At 43.3% G+C, this 15938-nt stretch overlaps 1 protein-coding gene across 5 annotated transcripts in view; it reads right to left on the reverse strand.

Moving 5' to 3' along the window:
• The window catches only part of EIF4ENIF1 (eukaryotic translation initiation factor 4E nuclear import factor 1), a 48677-nt gene extending 34102 nt beyond the window's left edge, over positions 1 to 14575 (reverse strand). For 2 of the 5 annotated variants that reach the window (XM_047759404.1, XM_047759400.1), the window contains exons 1-2: positions 14165 to 14302; positions 13400 to 13519 (exon numbers count right to left, since the gene is read on the reverse strand). In XM_047759404.1, coding sequence (XP_047615360.1) covers positions 13400 to 13492 — 93 coding nt within the window. In that variant the 5' untranslated portion in view covers positions 13493 to 13519; positions 14165 to 14302. Of the gene's footprint in view, positions 1 to 13399; positions 13520 to 14164; positions 14335 to 14453 lie in introns of those variants that run through there. The other 3 variants (XM_047759401.1, XM_047759402.1, XM_047759403.1) reach the window with 3 other exon arrangements.
• Positions 14576 to 15938: the final 1363 nt, after the last annotated feature.

Here is a 15938-nt window from a genome sequence, read left to right on the forward strand (position 1 = left end):
TATAAGCCAAACCAATCTTGATTTTCCAACTCTAGGCCTCACTCCATGTGTACCGTCAGCACCAGGCATTCTACCCCCCTTCCCCTATTTATTTACTTGTTTATTACTGGCATGGACTCACAGATTCCCAGTTTTCCAGTGGTCTGTAGTTCATTAATGCCCTTAATTATTCTCGTGCTCATATTGAAAGTCTCTTCAAGCTGGCTCCTGTATCCTTTTGATGTACCCCATCATTTTTTAAAAAGCATGTTCTTACTTTCTATCTTATCTTGTACCTATCCTGTCCTAGCCCCAGAGCCAGCCATTTCTCTGAGAAATCTAAGTTCCTTTAAGTGAGGAATGGTATAGAAATCAAGATCTTGGAACTGGGTACCCTCGTTTACCTCTAGGCCCTTTCAACAGAACTAGAAAATATGGGTAGTTATGTATGTACATGTGTGCACATACACACACCTGCTCAAATCATGCATATACACAAATCCATTGCCTTTTTATATAAACATTTTCAGATTAAAGTTAAAAAAGCAATTCCCAAACTTTCAGTACCAGTAAAATGCTAAAACTGCCTTGCAAAAAAACACATACCACTGTGCCGTGGCCTTTCCAATACCCATAATGGGCCTCACAACAGAATACTTGCTGCTGCTCTGACTACTGCTTCCTATATCTTGGGATAAATATGGAGGGACAGATTTACTCTCTCAGCCTACAAGAATCACTGCACGTAGCATGCCGTGAAATCACTCGGTGTCTTCAGACTCCCAAGGCAAATAAATGTTCTCTCCATGATAACAAAATGCCCACAAACAACACATTTTAGTTTTGAAACCAGAATGTCAACCAGGCATTTACAATTACTTAGGATTTACTTGAGAATTATGTTTTATTAATTTTCTAGGTATTAATAAGAAATACCTAGAAAATTTCAGAAGTCTGAGATAAACAGAATTCCAGATACAAGCAAATGTCTAGAGGATATTCAAAATTCCGAAAAACCTGTCAAAGCACTGGCATACCACCTGCAAATTGCCTGTAGAGACTGGAGTCCAGTGAAATCTGCAGGGCAAACAGTGTCAGAGGAGCAAGGGTGACACAAATTTGGTGGCGGGGGTGAGGTGAATGGACCAACAGTAATTATGATGATAGCAGATATAACACTACAGAAATTCTAAGTTTTAAGTGGGGCTTAAAAATGTCTTCCAGTAAAAACAGGAAGGACTTTGCAATATAGGAAATACTTATACATACACTACAGGAAAAAACATTGCAAAGCAATTTTCTGCTATTAAAAGCAACCCAAAGATTATTACATATCCCCTCACTCCACCACTCTCAAATTCAAATATTAAACTAGGAGTTCCCGTCGTGGCGCAGCGGTTAACGAATCCGACTAGGAACCATGAGGTTGCGGGTTCGGTCCCTGCCCTTGCTCAGTGGGTTAACGATCTGGCGTTGCCGTGAGCTGTGGTGTAGGTTGCAGACGCGGCTCGGATCCTGCGTTGCTGTGGCTCTGGCGTAGGCCGGTGGCTACAGCTCCGATTGGACCCCTAGCCTGGGAACCTCCATATGCCGAGGGAGCGGCCCAAGAAATAGCAACAACAACAACTACAAGACAAAAAATATATATATATATATATATATTAAACTAAAAATCCTAGCATACTATTAAGTCAGGGGCAATACGTACTTAAATATGTATAGTCTCAGTATACAAAAAGTTTCTGAACAACAAGGCCTCTTCTTTTTTTTTTTTTTTTTTTTGCTTTTTAGGACCGCACCCACATCACATGGAGGTTTCCAGACTAGGGGGTGAACTGGAGCCACAGCAAGGCAGGATCTGAGTGGTGTCTACGACCTACACCACAGCTCACGGCCAGGGGTCGAACCAGCAACCTCATGGTTCCTAGTCGGATTCATTTCTGCTGTACCACGACGGGAACTCCTTTCATTTGAAACTTTTAACTGCAAATGGTAATAGGGAGCCCAAGTGACAAGTGTTGTCTCTTATTACCACAGCTGTTTGCTAAAAATCTAATGATTTTACCCATTTATTAAGCAGTCAACTTGCAAAGATTAACATTTTAAAAAATTCATTTACTTTTGCTTTTTAGGCTTGCACCCAGGGCATATGGATGTTCCCAGGCTAGTGGGTGGAATCGGAGCTACAGCTGTCAGCCTATACCAGAGCTAACGGCAACTCTGGATCCCAGACCCACTGAGCGAGGCTGGGAATTGAACCCGAATCCTCATGGATACTAGTCAGATTCGTTTCCACTGCACCACAATCGGAAATCCAGACATTTTAACAGCCACAAAACATGTAGATGAACCAAAATGTTCTATTTATGGGGGTCAAAAATATTTTAATAAAGGTAACAAACAGCCTTACAAAAAAGGGAACTAAGGAGAGGTGACAACTAAATGTAATATGGTCTCCTGGATGGAATCCTGGAGCAGGAAAGGGACCTGAGTTTAAAACTAAGGAAATGTGAATTAAGTGCAGATTTTAATCACAATGTATTAACATTGTTAACTGTAACAAATATACCATGCTAGTAATAGAGAAAACTGGGTGAGGGCTATATAGGACCTCTCTACTATGTTCCCAGTTTTTCTATAAATCTAAAACTGTTCAAAAAATAAAGCTCATCCCTACCTCATACCATATATGAAAATTAACTCAAAATTTATCAAAGATGTAAACCTAAGAGCTATGACTCTAAAACTCTTAGAAGAAAAAATAGGTGTAAATCTTACTGACCTTGGATTAAGCATACTTAGCTATGGCAACAAAAGCCTAAGCAACCAAAGAAAAAAAGATAAATTTGACTTCATATTTAGAAACTTTTGAGCTTATAGAACAATATCAAGAAAGTGAAATGAAAACCCCAAGGACAGAAAAAAATATTTACAAATCATGTACCTGATAAGGGTGTAGAATCTAGAATATAGAGAGAACACATATAATTCAACAAAAAGACAATCCAATTTAAAACATGTAAAAGATCAATAGATCTTTTTTTTTCCCCCAAAGAAGATATATAAATGGCCAAAAAGCACATGAAAGGAAGCAGTTCAACATCAACAAATGCAAGTCGAAACCATAGTCAGACACCACTTCATATCTACGAGGGTAGGTAGCTATTGAAACTCTCTAATGTTCCTGATGGAAATGGAAAATGGTTCCTCAAAAAGTTAAACAGCTACCACATAACCCAGCAATTCCACTCCTGGGTATACACCAAAGAGAACTGAAAAATCATGTTTATGCAAAAACCTTCTACATGAATGCTCAGAGTATCATTATTCACAACAGCCAAGAAGTTTAAACAACCCATGTGTCCACCAACTGATAAATGGTTAAACAAAATGTGGAATACTTAGCAATAAAAAGGACTAAAGTACTACACATGATATAACTGGTACCTTGAGAACACTGTATTAAGTGAAAACAGCTACATGTTGCATGATTCTATTTACATGTAATGTTCAGAACAGGTAAATTTACGAAGTCAGAAAGTGGGTTAATGGTTGCCTGGGGTTAGGGGAAGAGAATGATGTGGGTTGGGGAGGGGGGGTGACTGCCAATGGGTGGAGTTTCTGTTTGCGGACATGAAAATATTCTGGAATTAGATAGTGGTGATGGTTGTACAACTTTGTCAGTTTACAAAAAACCACAAAATAGTACATTCCTTTAAAAGGAATGACTTATGTGAATTGCATCTCAATAAAAAATATTTTAAGTAAACTAAGAGGTTCACTTACTAGAGGTTAATGTTTTAGTTTCTCTTCTTACAGACTTATCACTCTAATCACAGATTAATGTGTCAACTACTCTCAGATGCAAAAGAATGGCTCAGGTTGGTAAAAAAATAAAAATGTTTTAACTTTCCCTCCCATATTATTCCAGTTTTCTTTGTTGATTTTACATGCTTGGTGTATACTAGCTGTGAATGAAAGCTCAAGGAACTGACTGTATAAACTTGACAGGCCTATAAGAGCATAAGGTAGAGCAGTGAGCCAGCTGCAAAGAGGCATTAACCATTTGTGTCAGAGTATGCTTCTGACCATGTGCAGTGGCTAAGACACAGCCCAGCTGTCCATGGAGCACGAAGAGACGTTTTCTTCATTAATAGGCTGAGAACTGGGAAAACAAAATAATTATTGGATTATAACAGCTGCTGGGAATATCTAGGTCACACTATACTGTTCTTGAGAACAGTACTTCTTAAACCAGTTTCATGGCATCAAGGAAACCATGTACAAAACACATATGTACTATTTTTGCAATGAGTGTTTATCCAACAGAGATTCAGAGACCTCCAATGGACCCCACAGGTTAAAAAGTAGTGATTTTGGAGTTCCCGTCGTGGCGCAGTGGTTAACGAATCCGACTAGGAACCATGAGGTTGCGGGTTCGGTCCCTGGCCTTGCTCAGTGGGTTAACGATCCGGCATGAGCTGTGGTGTAGGTTGCAAACGCGGCTCAGATCCCGAGTTGCTGTGGCTTTGGCGTAGGCTGGTGGCTACAGCTCTGATTCAGCCCCTAGCCTGGGAACCTCCATATGCCGCAGGAGCAGCCCAAGAATAGCAAAAAAAAAAAAAAAAAAAAAGAAAAAAAAAGGACCAAAAAAAAAAAAGTAGTGATTTTTTTTTTTTTTGACTGCCTACAGCATGCGGAGGTCCCAGGGCCAGGGATCAAACTCAAGCCACACCAGTGACAATGCCAGATCCTTAACTCACTGAGCCACCAGGGAATTCCTAAGAAGTAGTGCTTTAAACCAGTCATGTTTCTCAAAATATGATCCTCCTTATGGGGTTTAGAATGCTAAGTCTGTTACCTTCAGCAATGCCTTAAGTTGCTTCTGATGGTATCCCAGCCTGAGAGGATCCTCCACTTAAGTGGGGAGGAGAAAAACCATAAGCTAAATCAACACAAAGTTTGCATTTTCATAACTGTCCACAGAACACTTCCTGTGTACCAAGCTTAGTGGCTAGCATAGGCAGATAACTATTGTCCCTGGCCTCAACACTCTCCAGCCTCTCAAGAGCCCGTAACAGCAATTGTCCCTGGAAAGGAACCCCTTTGGGATATTTTCAAAGAAAACCTTCAACTTTGGCTAAAGGCAAAACACTTGGAGTGTGCCCCTTCTGAACTGGGAGTGCTCTTTCCCTGTGAGTATTTCAGGAAGGAACATGAGATTTCCCTGTACATTGTAGAGTCCTAACAACCCACAGGAACTTATTGGTCATGGACAAATTCACTAAAATTATCATCTGGATAAAGAAGAGTGATTACTTGCGACCTTACTTTCTGCACAGGTGACTACAACCTGACCAGGCAAGAACCAGCTACTAATTGCCTAAGAGTCCCACACCTAAAGAAGTATAAACACATTTTCTTAGTTTTAGCAGCCTTCCTTAAAGAAAATTTGCCAAGCCTTTCCAAATAATCTATTTGGAAATTACTAATATGGACACCCACTTTCAGTGATCAGAATTAAAAGAGAAACCAAATGATATGAGTTTAAGCCCAAAACAACATTAGTTAATTCCTTATCCAGTTTCTTTCTGCAGAAATCCCATGAAGCAGCAGCTAAGCATTCTGATAACATTCTGACACAGGAGGAGATGAAAGAAATATTCTTTACCTTTGTAAGCTGAATTCAATTCACAAGAGTAAAATAAGCCAATTTAAAAAATAACTGCCATAGTTCCTGTTGTGGCGCAGTGGTTAATGAATCTGACTAGGAACCATGAGATTGTGGGTTCGGTCCCTGGCCTTGCTCAGTGGGTTAAGGATCTGCGTTGCTGTGAGCTGTGGTATGAGTTGCAGACGTAGCTTGGATCCTGCATTGCTGTGGCTCTGGCGAAGGCCGGGGGCTACAGCTCTGATTTGACCCCTAGCCTGGGAACCTCCATATGCCGAGGGAGCAGCCCTAGAAAAGGCAAAAATACTAAATAAATAAATATACCCATTATTTTAAAAAAATATAAAATTTTTTTAATTTAAATAAAAAAATTTTAATAAAAAAAATAAAAATAATTACCATGGATATTTTTTATGTTTATGGTCTGAGCACCCTGGAAGTGACCCAGTACCTCACCTGTGTGTCCCTAGCTCTTCTTAAAGAAGGCAGATATCCTTAGAGCAGCATTTGGGCTGGGTCCCCACCCTCTACACACCCACTAACATTGGGCTTGGCCCATCAGGCACTCAGATAGTTGCTGACTGACCTGATATTTCAGTCTACTGAGTCACATGAGTTTTCTGAAAGGATTAGAAAGCTTTTAAAAATAGATCACAATGGGGTAGTGGAATCCACAGCCAGGGCAGTGGTGAACTAACAACACAGTGGGTGCATGGCATACATTCTACACACACACACACACACACATATTCATGAATTTTGCTGCTAAAGGGATGCCATTTACAATAGCTCTTACAGGCAGGTCAGGATCCTGCAGAGCTGATGATCAAGATTCAGCACCTGGATTCACTCAAGCTTCTAATGATGGCTGATTTAATGCAAAGAATTCCTTCTACTGAATAATATGAAGGTAAGAAAGTGGGAATGTGGAGAAAAAAAGCTTGTTTTTTTCCTGTTCATATCTTTTTTGCTGATCTAGCCAATGTAATAAAAATAAACCTTGGAGTTATCTTGTGGCACAGTGAGTTGGGGACAAAGCAGTGTCACTGCTTTATCTCAGGTCACTGCTGTGGTGTGGGTTCAATTCTGGGAACTTCCACATGCTGCAGGCATGGCCAAAACAAAAGCCAAAAAAACCCCAAGAAATAAAAAAATAAACCTTGGTTTTTAAATGTGTTGATACAACTGACAAAAAGCAATCTAAAACATTAAGTAGGCAGGTCAATAAATACCAGAAGGAAATTTATGAAAATCATTTTTAGGGTGGTAGCATTACATCTTTAATAGTGCTTTCTGGGAGTTCCCGTTGTGGCGTAGTGGTTAACGAATCCGACTAGGAACCATGAGGTTTCGGGTTCGGTCCCTGCCCTTGCTCATCGGGTTAATGATCCGGCGTTGCCGTGAGCTGTGGTGTAGGTTGCAGACGCGGCTCGGATCCCGCGTTGCTGTGGCTCTGGCATAGGCCGGTGGCTACAGCTCCGATTGGACTCCTAGCCTGGGAACCTCCATATGCCACGGGAGCGGCCCAAGAAATAGCAACAACAACAACAAAACAACAACAAAAAAGACAAAAAAAAAAGTGCTTTCTGGAGTTCCCATCGTGGCTCAGTGGTAAACGAATCCAACTAGGAACCAAGAGGTTTCAGGTTTGATCCTTGTCCTTGCTCAGTGGGTTAAGGATCCGGCGTTGCCATGAGCTGTGGAGTAGGCTTGGATCCCGTGTTGCTGTGGCTCCAGCGTAGGCAGGCAGCTGTAGCTTCGATTTGACCCCTAGCCTGGGAACCTCTACATGCCTTGGGAGCGGCCCTAGAAAAGGCAAAAAGACCAACGGGGAAAAAAAAAAAAAAAAAAAGTGCTCTCTGGTTTGATATTGAAATGGAGATGATTACTGTGATATTTAAAAAATAAGCATCTTGATCTAAAGTTGGTATCTAAAAAAGCAATCTTTCAGTACCTCCCCCTACCGTTATAACAGTGTAAACAGTTTGCAACACTTTTTGTGTGCCAGCCACTTTTCTGAGCACTTGATATGCATCTTCTCATCTACTCCTCACATAAATCCTATGGGGTAGATACTATTCCATCTACATTTCACAGAGGGAAAGGATGAGATTCAGAGAAGTATATGACTGAAGGCTAAGCAAGTTAAACAGGTGACAGAGTGGGGGATCCTAAACCAGGCTGAGGAGCTCAGTTGGGCCCTTTTCCTCTCCTCTCTACTGCTTCTCTTGAGAGGACAAGGAAAGGTGCACAACCCCATCCAGCAGCTCTGTCATTCAGTGTTGGGTTTGTCCCTGTCTCATGGGACCACTGGGAACCCTCAACAAACTGCTACCTCCTTGGGCAGGCTTCCCCTAATTCCTCTCACAGTACCTGTTTCTGAATCGAAGGCCCTGCCCACAAATTTCTATGTCAGAAGTTCCAGCTGTGATATGGCTGGCTCCTTATCTAGCTAGAAGTTCCCTCCATGAATGAGGAGGAGAGGATCCCAAGGGGCAAAGGACCCTGAATCCCAACTTTCCTTTCTTTCTTTTTTTTAAACTAATATTTATGTTTTTTTAGGGCCACACCCCTAGCATATGGAGGTTCCCAGGCATCTGATCGGAGCTGTAGCTGCTGGCCTACACCACAGCAATGGCAGATCCAAGTCGTGTCTGCAAACTACATGACAGTTCACAACAATGCTGGATCCTTAACCCCCTGAGCAAAGCCAGGGATCGACCCTGCTTCCTCATGGATAATAGATTCATTTCTGCTGAACCACAACAGGAACTCCCCAACTTTTCAAAATGACTTAAAACTGAAACAGGTAGAAAAGAAGAGTCAGCAGACAGTGTTTCTGGTAATGCCAGCCAGCCCCCTCTTAGAACTTCCAATTAAGTTTTCTGGACAGTTGAAACATTAAGATGGTATAATGATTTTTTTTATACCACAATTCTGCCTTCCTCAATATAAACAGGCATCCCTATTTTTATTTATTTATTTTGTCTTTTTGCCTTTTCTAGAGCCACTCCCTCGACATATGGAGGTTCCCAGGCTGGGGGTCTAATCGGAGCTGTAGCTGCTGGCCTACACAGCCAGAGCAACGCCAGATCCAAGCCGCATCTGCAACGTACAGCACAGCGCACGGCAACGCCGGATCCTTAACCCACTGAGCAAAGCCAGGGATCGAACCGGCAACCTCATGGTTCCTAGTCGGATTCGTTAACCACTGAGCCACAGTGGGAACTCCACAGGCATCCCTGTTTTTATACTAGCTTAAGTGTGTAGCTATGTGTCTCACTGAAATGCCACCTGTTAGAGGCTACCACTCAACTTTATGAAAGATACCTACAAAATTATCATGAGATCTCTGTATAGCAAAAACTGACCGTCTGACTAATGATTTCAACCTAAAATTTAAATCAAAGGATACTCTCATAGGCTTGGCTCCAAGTCTCACAACTGATTTTTCTCCAAGAAGGCTAGAAGGATTACTCAAGTCAGTCCACTTTAGTTGCTTGTCTGTTTTCTTAATGATTTTAAAACAAAGACATAAACATGGAAGTACCACTGTGACCGACCACCCATCAGCCACAATTAGAGAGGCCTCCTTTAAAGATCCTTACGCTGATAACTAAAATGGTGCCAATTTATAGCTAGTCAAGGCAATGAAGAGCACACATGAAACTAAGCTCAGATAATCCAATCTACTTCTTTTTTAGCTGGTAGATTTAACATGCATGGTTAACACTGGTCAGCATCAAACTGAATATTCTGAGTGTTCTCTGCTTTTATTACCTATCCAACTGGCAAGCGACAGGATCTAATGAGTCAGTGGCAAGATACAGGAACAAAGGCGGAACAGCATTAAGGATGTATACTCTTCAGACTAAAAAGACCAGCCTGTTCACCTGAAGAAAAAATACGGATCTAAACGAGGGACAATCCAAGGCATGTCTATTGCAGATTTCAAGCCGAAGATGGTATCACTAATAGAAAGGCAGGTACCACACCTCAAGAACTAGTAAACAGGGACCTCTGATGAAGGCAAGAAAAAGCTGAATGAGTCAAGCTTTTCCACTAATAAGCATCACTCCCTCCTGTTTCCTAAAGTAATCGTTCTCAAACTTGAATCTGAGTCAGAATTCCCTAAAAGACTTGTTAAATGCAAATGGCCAGCCCTACCCCTACAGTCTGACTCAATACTTCTGAGATAGGGTCCCATATCTTGGTATTTCTAACAATTTATCAGATGATGCTAAATTATTAGTTCAGGGACCACACTTTGAAAACCACTGTCTAAACCATTTTTATTCCATGATTTTGAGATGAGATCCCACTCTATAATCTCCCAGAGCCTTTCAAAAGAATGCAGTCACTTTATAAATGCATACTCAAATACTACCAAAACATAGTCTTTGGTCTTAAGAATCTGGCCTGGCAAAATGGACATGACCGGGCTTATAAATTAAGGGTTCAAGACCCTCAGGATAGCAGGAGCATATGATAAATCCACTTATAACCATTCAAATTAATAATCAGTAAGGCTTAGGAGTAGGCCTGAAAGTATACAGTGTGACTCTAACTTGAGTTCTTGAGACATTCATAAAAGCACAACACATATTAACTGAACCCCGAGAGGTAACTATGCATTTGAATTGCCTGACAACATCCAATACCGTATTTCAAGTGCTCTATGGAAGACTAAAGCCTTGCTACTCAAAGCATGGTCAGTGGACCACCAGTATGGGCAGCACCTGGGAGCTGGTATAAAGCCAAATTTCAAGTCCACCCATGACCTAACAATCAGAATTCACACTTTACCAAGGTTCATAGGTGATCCCCAGACACATTAAGGCTTCTGAAGCAAGCCGCACTGAAGAATGTCCTAACACACAGGGAAACTTATCTATTATCCTGAAAAGCACTCAGCCAAACATCTCCTCCACCTTCACAAGGGAAAAACTCTCAAATTCTGAACAGATTATAAATATTATCCAATCAAACAGCGGAATGCTAAATGGAGAAGGGTCAGTGTTCTCACTGTGGCACTGAAAGTTAGGGATCTGGTGTTGCAACCTCTGTGGTGTAGGTCACAGCTGTGGCTTGGATCCTATCCCTGGCCTGGGAACTTCCATATGCTGGTGGGTGTGGCCAATAAATAAATAAATGGAGAAGGGTCAAAAATTAAGAAGCCCTCTCACCTGACTGGTGCTTTTCTGACCTTGTAGTAAACATTCCACAATTACGAAAGTAAAGACGTTACTTGTAGAAATCACTGAGGACAGTTTCCTTCCACTGCTTCTAAACTCTCTAACTTGTGGCCTTGACATGGCAGAAACATACCAAATGCTTTATTTATTCCAATAGTTTGACTGCAGTATGGAGATTGGGAGGAGGATGGCTCAGTTATTATTCCAGTTGTGGAACCAAAAGACCATTTATTATAGTGGTCAGAACACAGGATTGTTTTTAAGCTTCCTTCAGAAGGAAAAAAGGCTCACATTGCCTCAAATCCCCCGTAAAATTACTGGAGTGCTGAGAAACATATATGAAAGCACTACCATAATACACTGACACTGCCTAAACACGATCTTAAAATGGCCGTTAACTAAATCCTCTTGAATGAAAAGTAAACTTACTTGTATCTAAATTTGGTAAAGAAGACCATTAAGTCTAAACTTCACTGTTATTAACCTAAAAAATTTCTTTAAGGCCCATTTATCTAAGTATGGCAGAATTCTGAGGATGAACTGTCAAAATTGAGCTTCTTAATCTTTCTGCAGCTATACATAAATTCTACCCCTAAGAGACACTAGTAATATCTTCCTTAAAATGTCTTTTGCATAAAGACAGACAGACATTAAAGATGATATACACAAGCTAACCTATGAGCAGTGTGTGAAAGTGATTCAAAAGCCTCTCTGCTGGAGTTCCCGTCGTAGCTCAGTGGTTAACGAATATGACTAGGAACCATGAGGTTGCGGGTTCAATCCCTGGCCTTGCTCAGTGGGTTAAGGATCTGGCATTGCTGTGAGCTGTGGTGTAGGTCGCAGATGTGGCTTGGATCCCGAGTTGCTGTGGCTCTGGCGTAGGCCAGGGGCTACAGCTCCGATTAGACCCCTACCCTAGGATCCTCCATATGCCGCAGGAAGTGGCCCTAGAAAAAGGCAAAAAGACGGGAGAAAAAAAAAAAAAAAAAAGCCTATCTGCCTGGATTCTGCAAGTAAAGTACCAGTCAGAATTTTTATTCAAAAAGTGCTGGAAAACTTGAATTCTCATGAACTTATAAAAGCAGCTCAAATAGGTTCCCCTTCATTTAATAAGCCTTTCTGCATTTGGATTTCACCTGTCAACATTTTAGGTAATGAATTTAAGTTGTTAACACTATTCAAGCACTCTCAGGTTTGCTTGGGAAGCAACAAATCCAAATGAACAAATAAAGTGCTTTCTATCAATTCACATTGTTAAACCAAAACAAGCTGCGTTAGGATAGCAATTAATCATGATCCCTTTTACACTCGAAGACACTTTTTCCTCTAGAAGTTTTTTTTTTTTTTAATGCTAAAAATGAATGTTACTCCAACAGCATTTGATACTTTATTGAGTAGATAAGAGTAGTGGCATGAGTACAAAAACAGAGCCTGGCTTTAAAATACCAACCAATCAGCATCCTGGGAAGCCAGAGACAATACCCACACTAGAGTCTTTGATTGGGTACATACTGAAAAAATATAGATATAGGCCCAACTAGAATATAATTCTTCCTGTCAACAGTCCCAAGCACATTTTATGTACTCCAGCCTAATACACTTCAGGGAACCAGGAAAGAATTCACTGCTTCTGTCAACCTCTTCAGTAGCCCACAAAATAGTGAAGCAGTAACTTCAATAAATACACAACCATGTGGTGATACTCAATCCACCTCTCCAGAAAAAGTAGATATCTAGAGTTTAAAACCATAAATTTTTAGCTAGGGTAAATATGACTGAAGTCATACTTTTGTGACTCCACATCCACTTTACTGGAAGTTAGGGGAGGGGAAAAAAAAAAAAAAAGAATTAAAAAATCCAGAGTTTCCGTTGTGGCACAGTGGAAACAAATCCCACTAGTATCCATGAGGATGTGGGTTTGATTCCTGGCCTTGCTCAGTGAGTCAGGGATCCAGCATTGCTGAGAGCTGTGGTGTGGGTTGCAGATTCGGTTCAGATCCCTAAGTGGCTGGGGCGTAGGCCACCAGCTGTAGCTCCAATTCAACTCCCTAGCCTGAGAACTTTCATATGCTGCATGTTCAGTACTAAAAAGCAAAAAAAAAATTTTAAAGATTTAAAAATCTGATTTTCCTAGCCAGGCAAATCAAAGAGCATTCCTGTGAGGAGTTCACCTCTCAAGGAAACATCAATGCAGCAGAGAAGGTTTCCGTGTGGCATCCCAGAACTGTAATTCTTACTCTACAACACATAAGACAACAACATACCAGCTACACACGCGTTACAGAACTTGTACGCCAACATATATTGAACCACAAATCCACATGGGATCTAAGACCATATTCTCTTTACCTGAAAACTACTTAGAAGCAAATTCTAGTGTAAACTCTTCCAGAAAAAGTTCTAAGCAATTCTTTACTAAATCTGGTTAATATTTAGTCCACATAGTGAGTAAGAATGAGACTATCATTTCAAATACTACTAATGAAATGCCTATACAATGTTACTAACCTCCTCACCTATAAAGAAACACTATTTCATTAGTAACAAAGCCTACTTTTGTATAGCGATGGGGGGATTTGGAGGCTGGTTGCTTCTTCAGATCTAGGAAAGCATCTCCATTTTCTGATTCACCCACACTTCTATCCATGGCTCCTTGGTCTACAGTTCTTTACACCTGGAAGAAATCAGGACAAAACTGTCACTAAGAACAATATATTTTCAGAAATCCTTACTGTTTAAGAAACTGAAGCTCTTATCGCTTAAAATGACTACTTTTTTTTTTAAAAAAAAAGCCCTCACCCAAAAATTACAGTATAAACCGCAACCTACTTAGAAATAGAACCACTGGAACTTGGATGTCTCTTCTAATAAAGAGCTCTAAGCAAAGGCGGAACGTGCCCAAATCAGGGTACAACCTTTAAGCAGCTTTAATATAAAAAGAAACCAAGACTAGTCGCTGCAACCCATGAAGGCCGTTCAGGCAGTAGTGGGGAAGTTTGCAGGAGTGGGGGCAGGTAGGAGACGGGTTGGGGCTGGGGATCCGGGAAGTAGGGCTGTGGTAAAGTGCCTGTCACTTGCCAATGGACGGCGCCAGCTGCCCCTTGTTATCAGAGACCAGGGATTGGGGACGGGGCCCGAGCGCTCCTCGCCCGGCCGGCCGCACCTGTGGACATGTCAGGGGTGCCCATGACAAGGAAGAAGCGAGCTCCTTCTCCAGCTGCGAAACTCGGCTTCCAGGGCCGAAACCCCAACCCCCGGCCTCTCGCGTAGGCCCCGGCCCAGCGGCCTCTTTCGGAGGAAGGGTGGAGACCATACTCACCGAGGGGAGGCAGGCTGGTGGGAAGGGGAAGCCAAATCCCCCAGCGCCGGCTCTCCGAGCTGGAGCCGGCGCAGGCCCGCACCGTCCACCCCGGCCCGCGCGGCCCGGCGGCTCGGGCCCCGCCAGGCCGCCCGCTGCCCGCCGGCCGCCCAACTGGCCTCGCGCCCCTGCTCGCCCCCCGCGCGCGCCCCGGCGCTTGCGCTCACGCACGCGACCCCGGAGCGCAGCGCGCCCCCTCTCTTACTGCGGACCCAGGCGCGCAGCGCCCCATACACCGCCCGGCCCTTACTCGGTACCTCGGCCGCCGCTCCCCTCCCCGCCGCCCGCGCCGGTCCGAGGGCTGCTCCGCGCGGCCTTCGCTCTCGCCCCGCCCCCCCCACCAGCTCGGGCTGTCTCCCTTCAGCCGCCGTAACCGCGGCCCAGCCCTCCGCCCCTCCTCCCCGGACCCCTCCCCCTTAATAACTCCCTCCCCGCACCCGGGCCCCAGCACCGCCTTCGCCGCCGCGCGCCCGGATGTGAGGTGTCCGCGGCGGTGCCGGGCGGAAAAGAAAAATATTGCGGCGCGCTCCCCGGGCGCTGGCCCCTGCGTGCGCCGGGCGGCGGGGAGGCGGAGGCTGGGAAGCTGCTGGTGTGGGGGCAGCCGAAGCCCTCCCCGATGCGCGCAGGCGATCGACCTGGGCAGCCCCGGGGAGAACGCCGCGTTCCCACGCGCGCTTCGGGGCGGAGTCAACAGGGCAGGAGGTGCTCGCGAAGTGGGCTGGGGTCCGCAACGTGGGAACGTGTTGGTTGCTATGTTAGCGAGGTTCACGTTGGCAGAGAACTTCTGGGTCAGCAGGAATCTGAGTTAGGCGAACACGGGGACTTTGGAGCCTTCCGGGGCGTGGGCTCGAACATCGGATTTTTTTTTTAACTGGTGGTGTAATCTTGGGCAAAGCTCTGACTTCTGAGTTTTACTTTTCTTACTAAAATGGCCTTTCTATACAATTATAAGAGGAATAATCGAGATTATGCGTTGCTGCGTTAATAATCAAACGCCACGATTGCTGTTGATTGAGCTATGGGCGACTGACAAATTCAGTGAAATATTCTTTCCCGCGCATAACCTGAATCTCTCCTCGGCCTGCACGGGAAGGGGAAGTGCACATGTGTTTGGGTGAAAAAGAGACAGCGAACGTCAAGCGCTTAGTATGTAGTGCCTAGTGCCCAGACTGGCTGACCTGGGCACAGAACGCAAATGTAATTTATTTATTCTGTGAGCAGTAAAAGTAACTGCCTTGGCGGGGAGGAGCGGTCAGGAAAGGTTTGATGGAGATCACACGTGAGCCTAGTTTGCAGGATTTTCATGAGCCCCTTTCTGCCCAGTGGGACCGTGAAATGATGCATGACTGTGGAGGAAAACAACTTTTCTTGCTGAAGGAGAGCGAAATCCACATTTCTTTGAAGGGGCCTGCTTTCTTTTAGCTTCACTTTTTTTACTTGGGCAGTGAATGGTCACTAAGTTCCCGTTTTACGCGTCTTGACAACAGAGAAAAACAATTATGAATACTTTTTCTTTTTGTCTGTAATACTGAATAAAATGTGCTTCTTAGAAACTATTTTCCTTCTGCCAGCCACTATGGAGAAATCCCACTTATTGACACTTAAATCCTGGCTCTGCCACTGAGTGTGAGACCTGAGCCAGTCATTTCACCTTTCTGAACCGGTTTATTCATCTATCAAAGAGAGATAGAAATATCTACTTTTCAGGCTTGTAGTGGGAATTAGAGATAAGATT

The sequence above is a fragment of the Phacochoerus africanus genome, chromosome 15 (genome assembly GCF_016906955.1).
Source record: "Phacochoerus africanus isolate WHEZ1 chromosome 15, ROS_Pafr_v1, whole genome shotgun sequence".
Taxonomy (NCBI): Eukaryota; Metazoa; Chordata; class Mammalia; order Artiodactyla; family Suidae; genus Phacochoerus; species Phacochoerus africanus.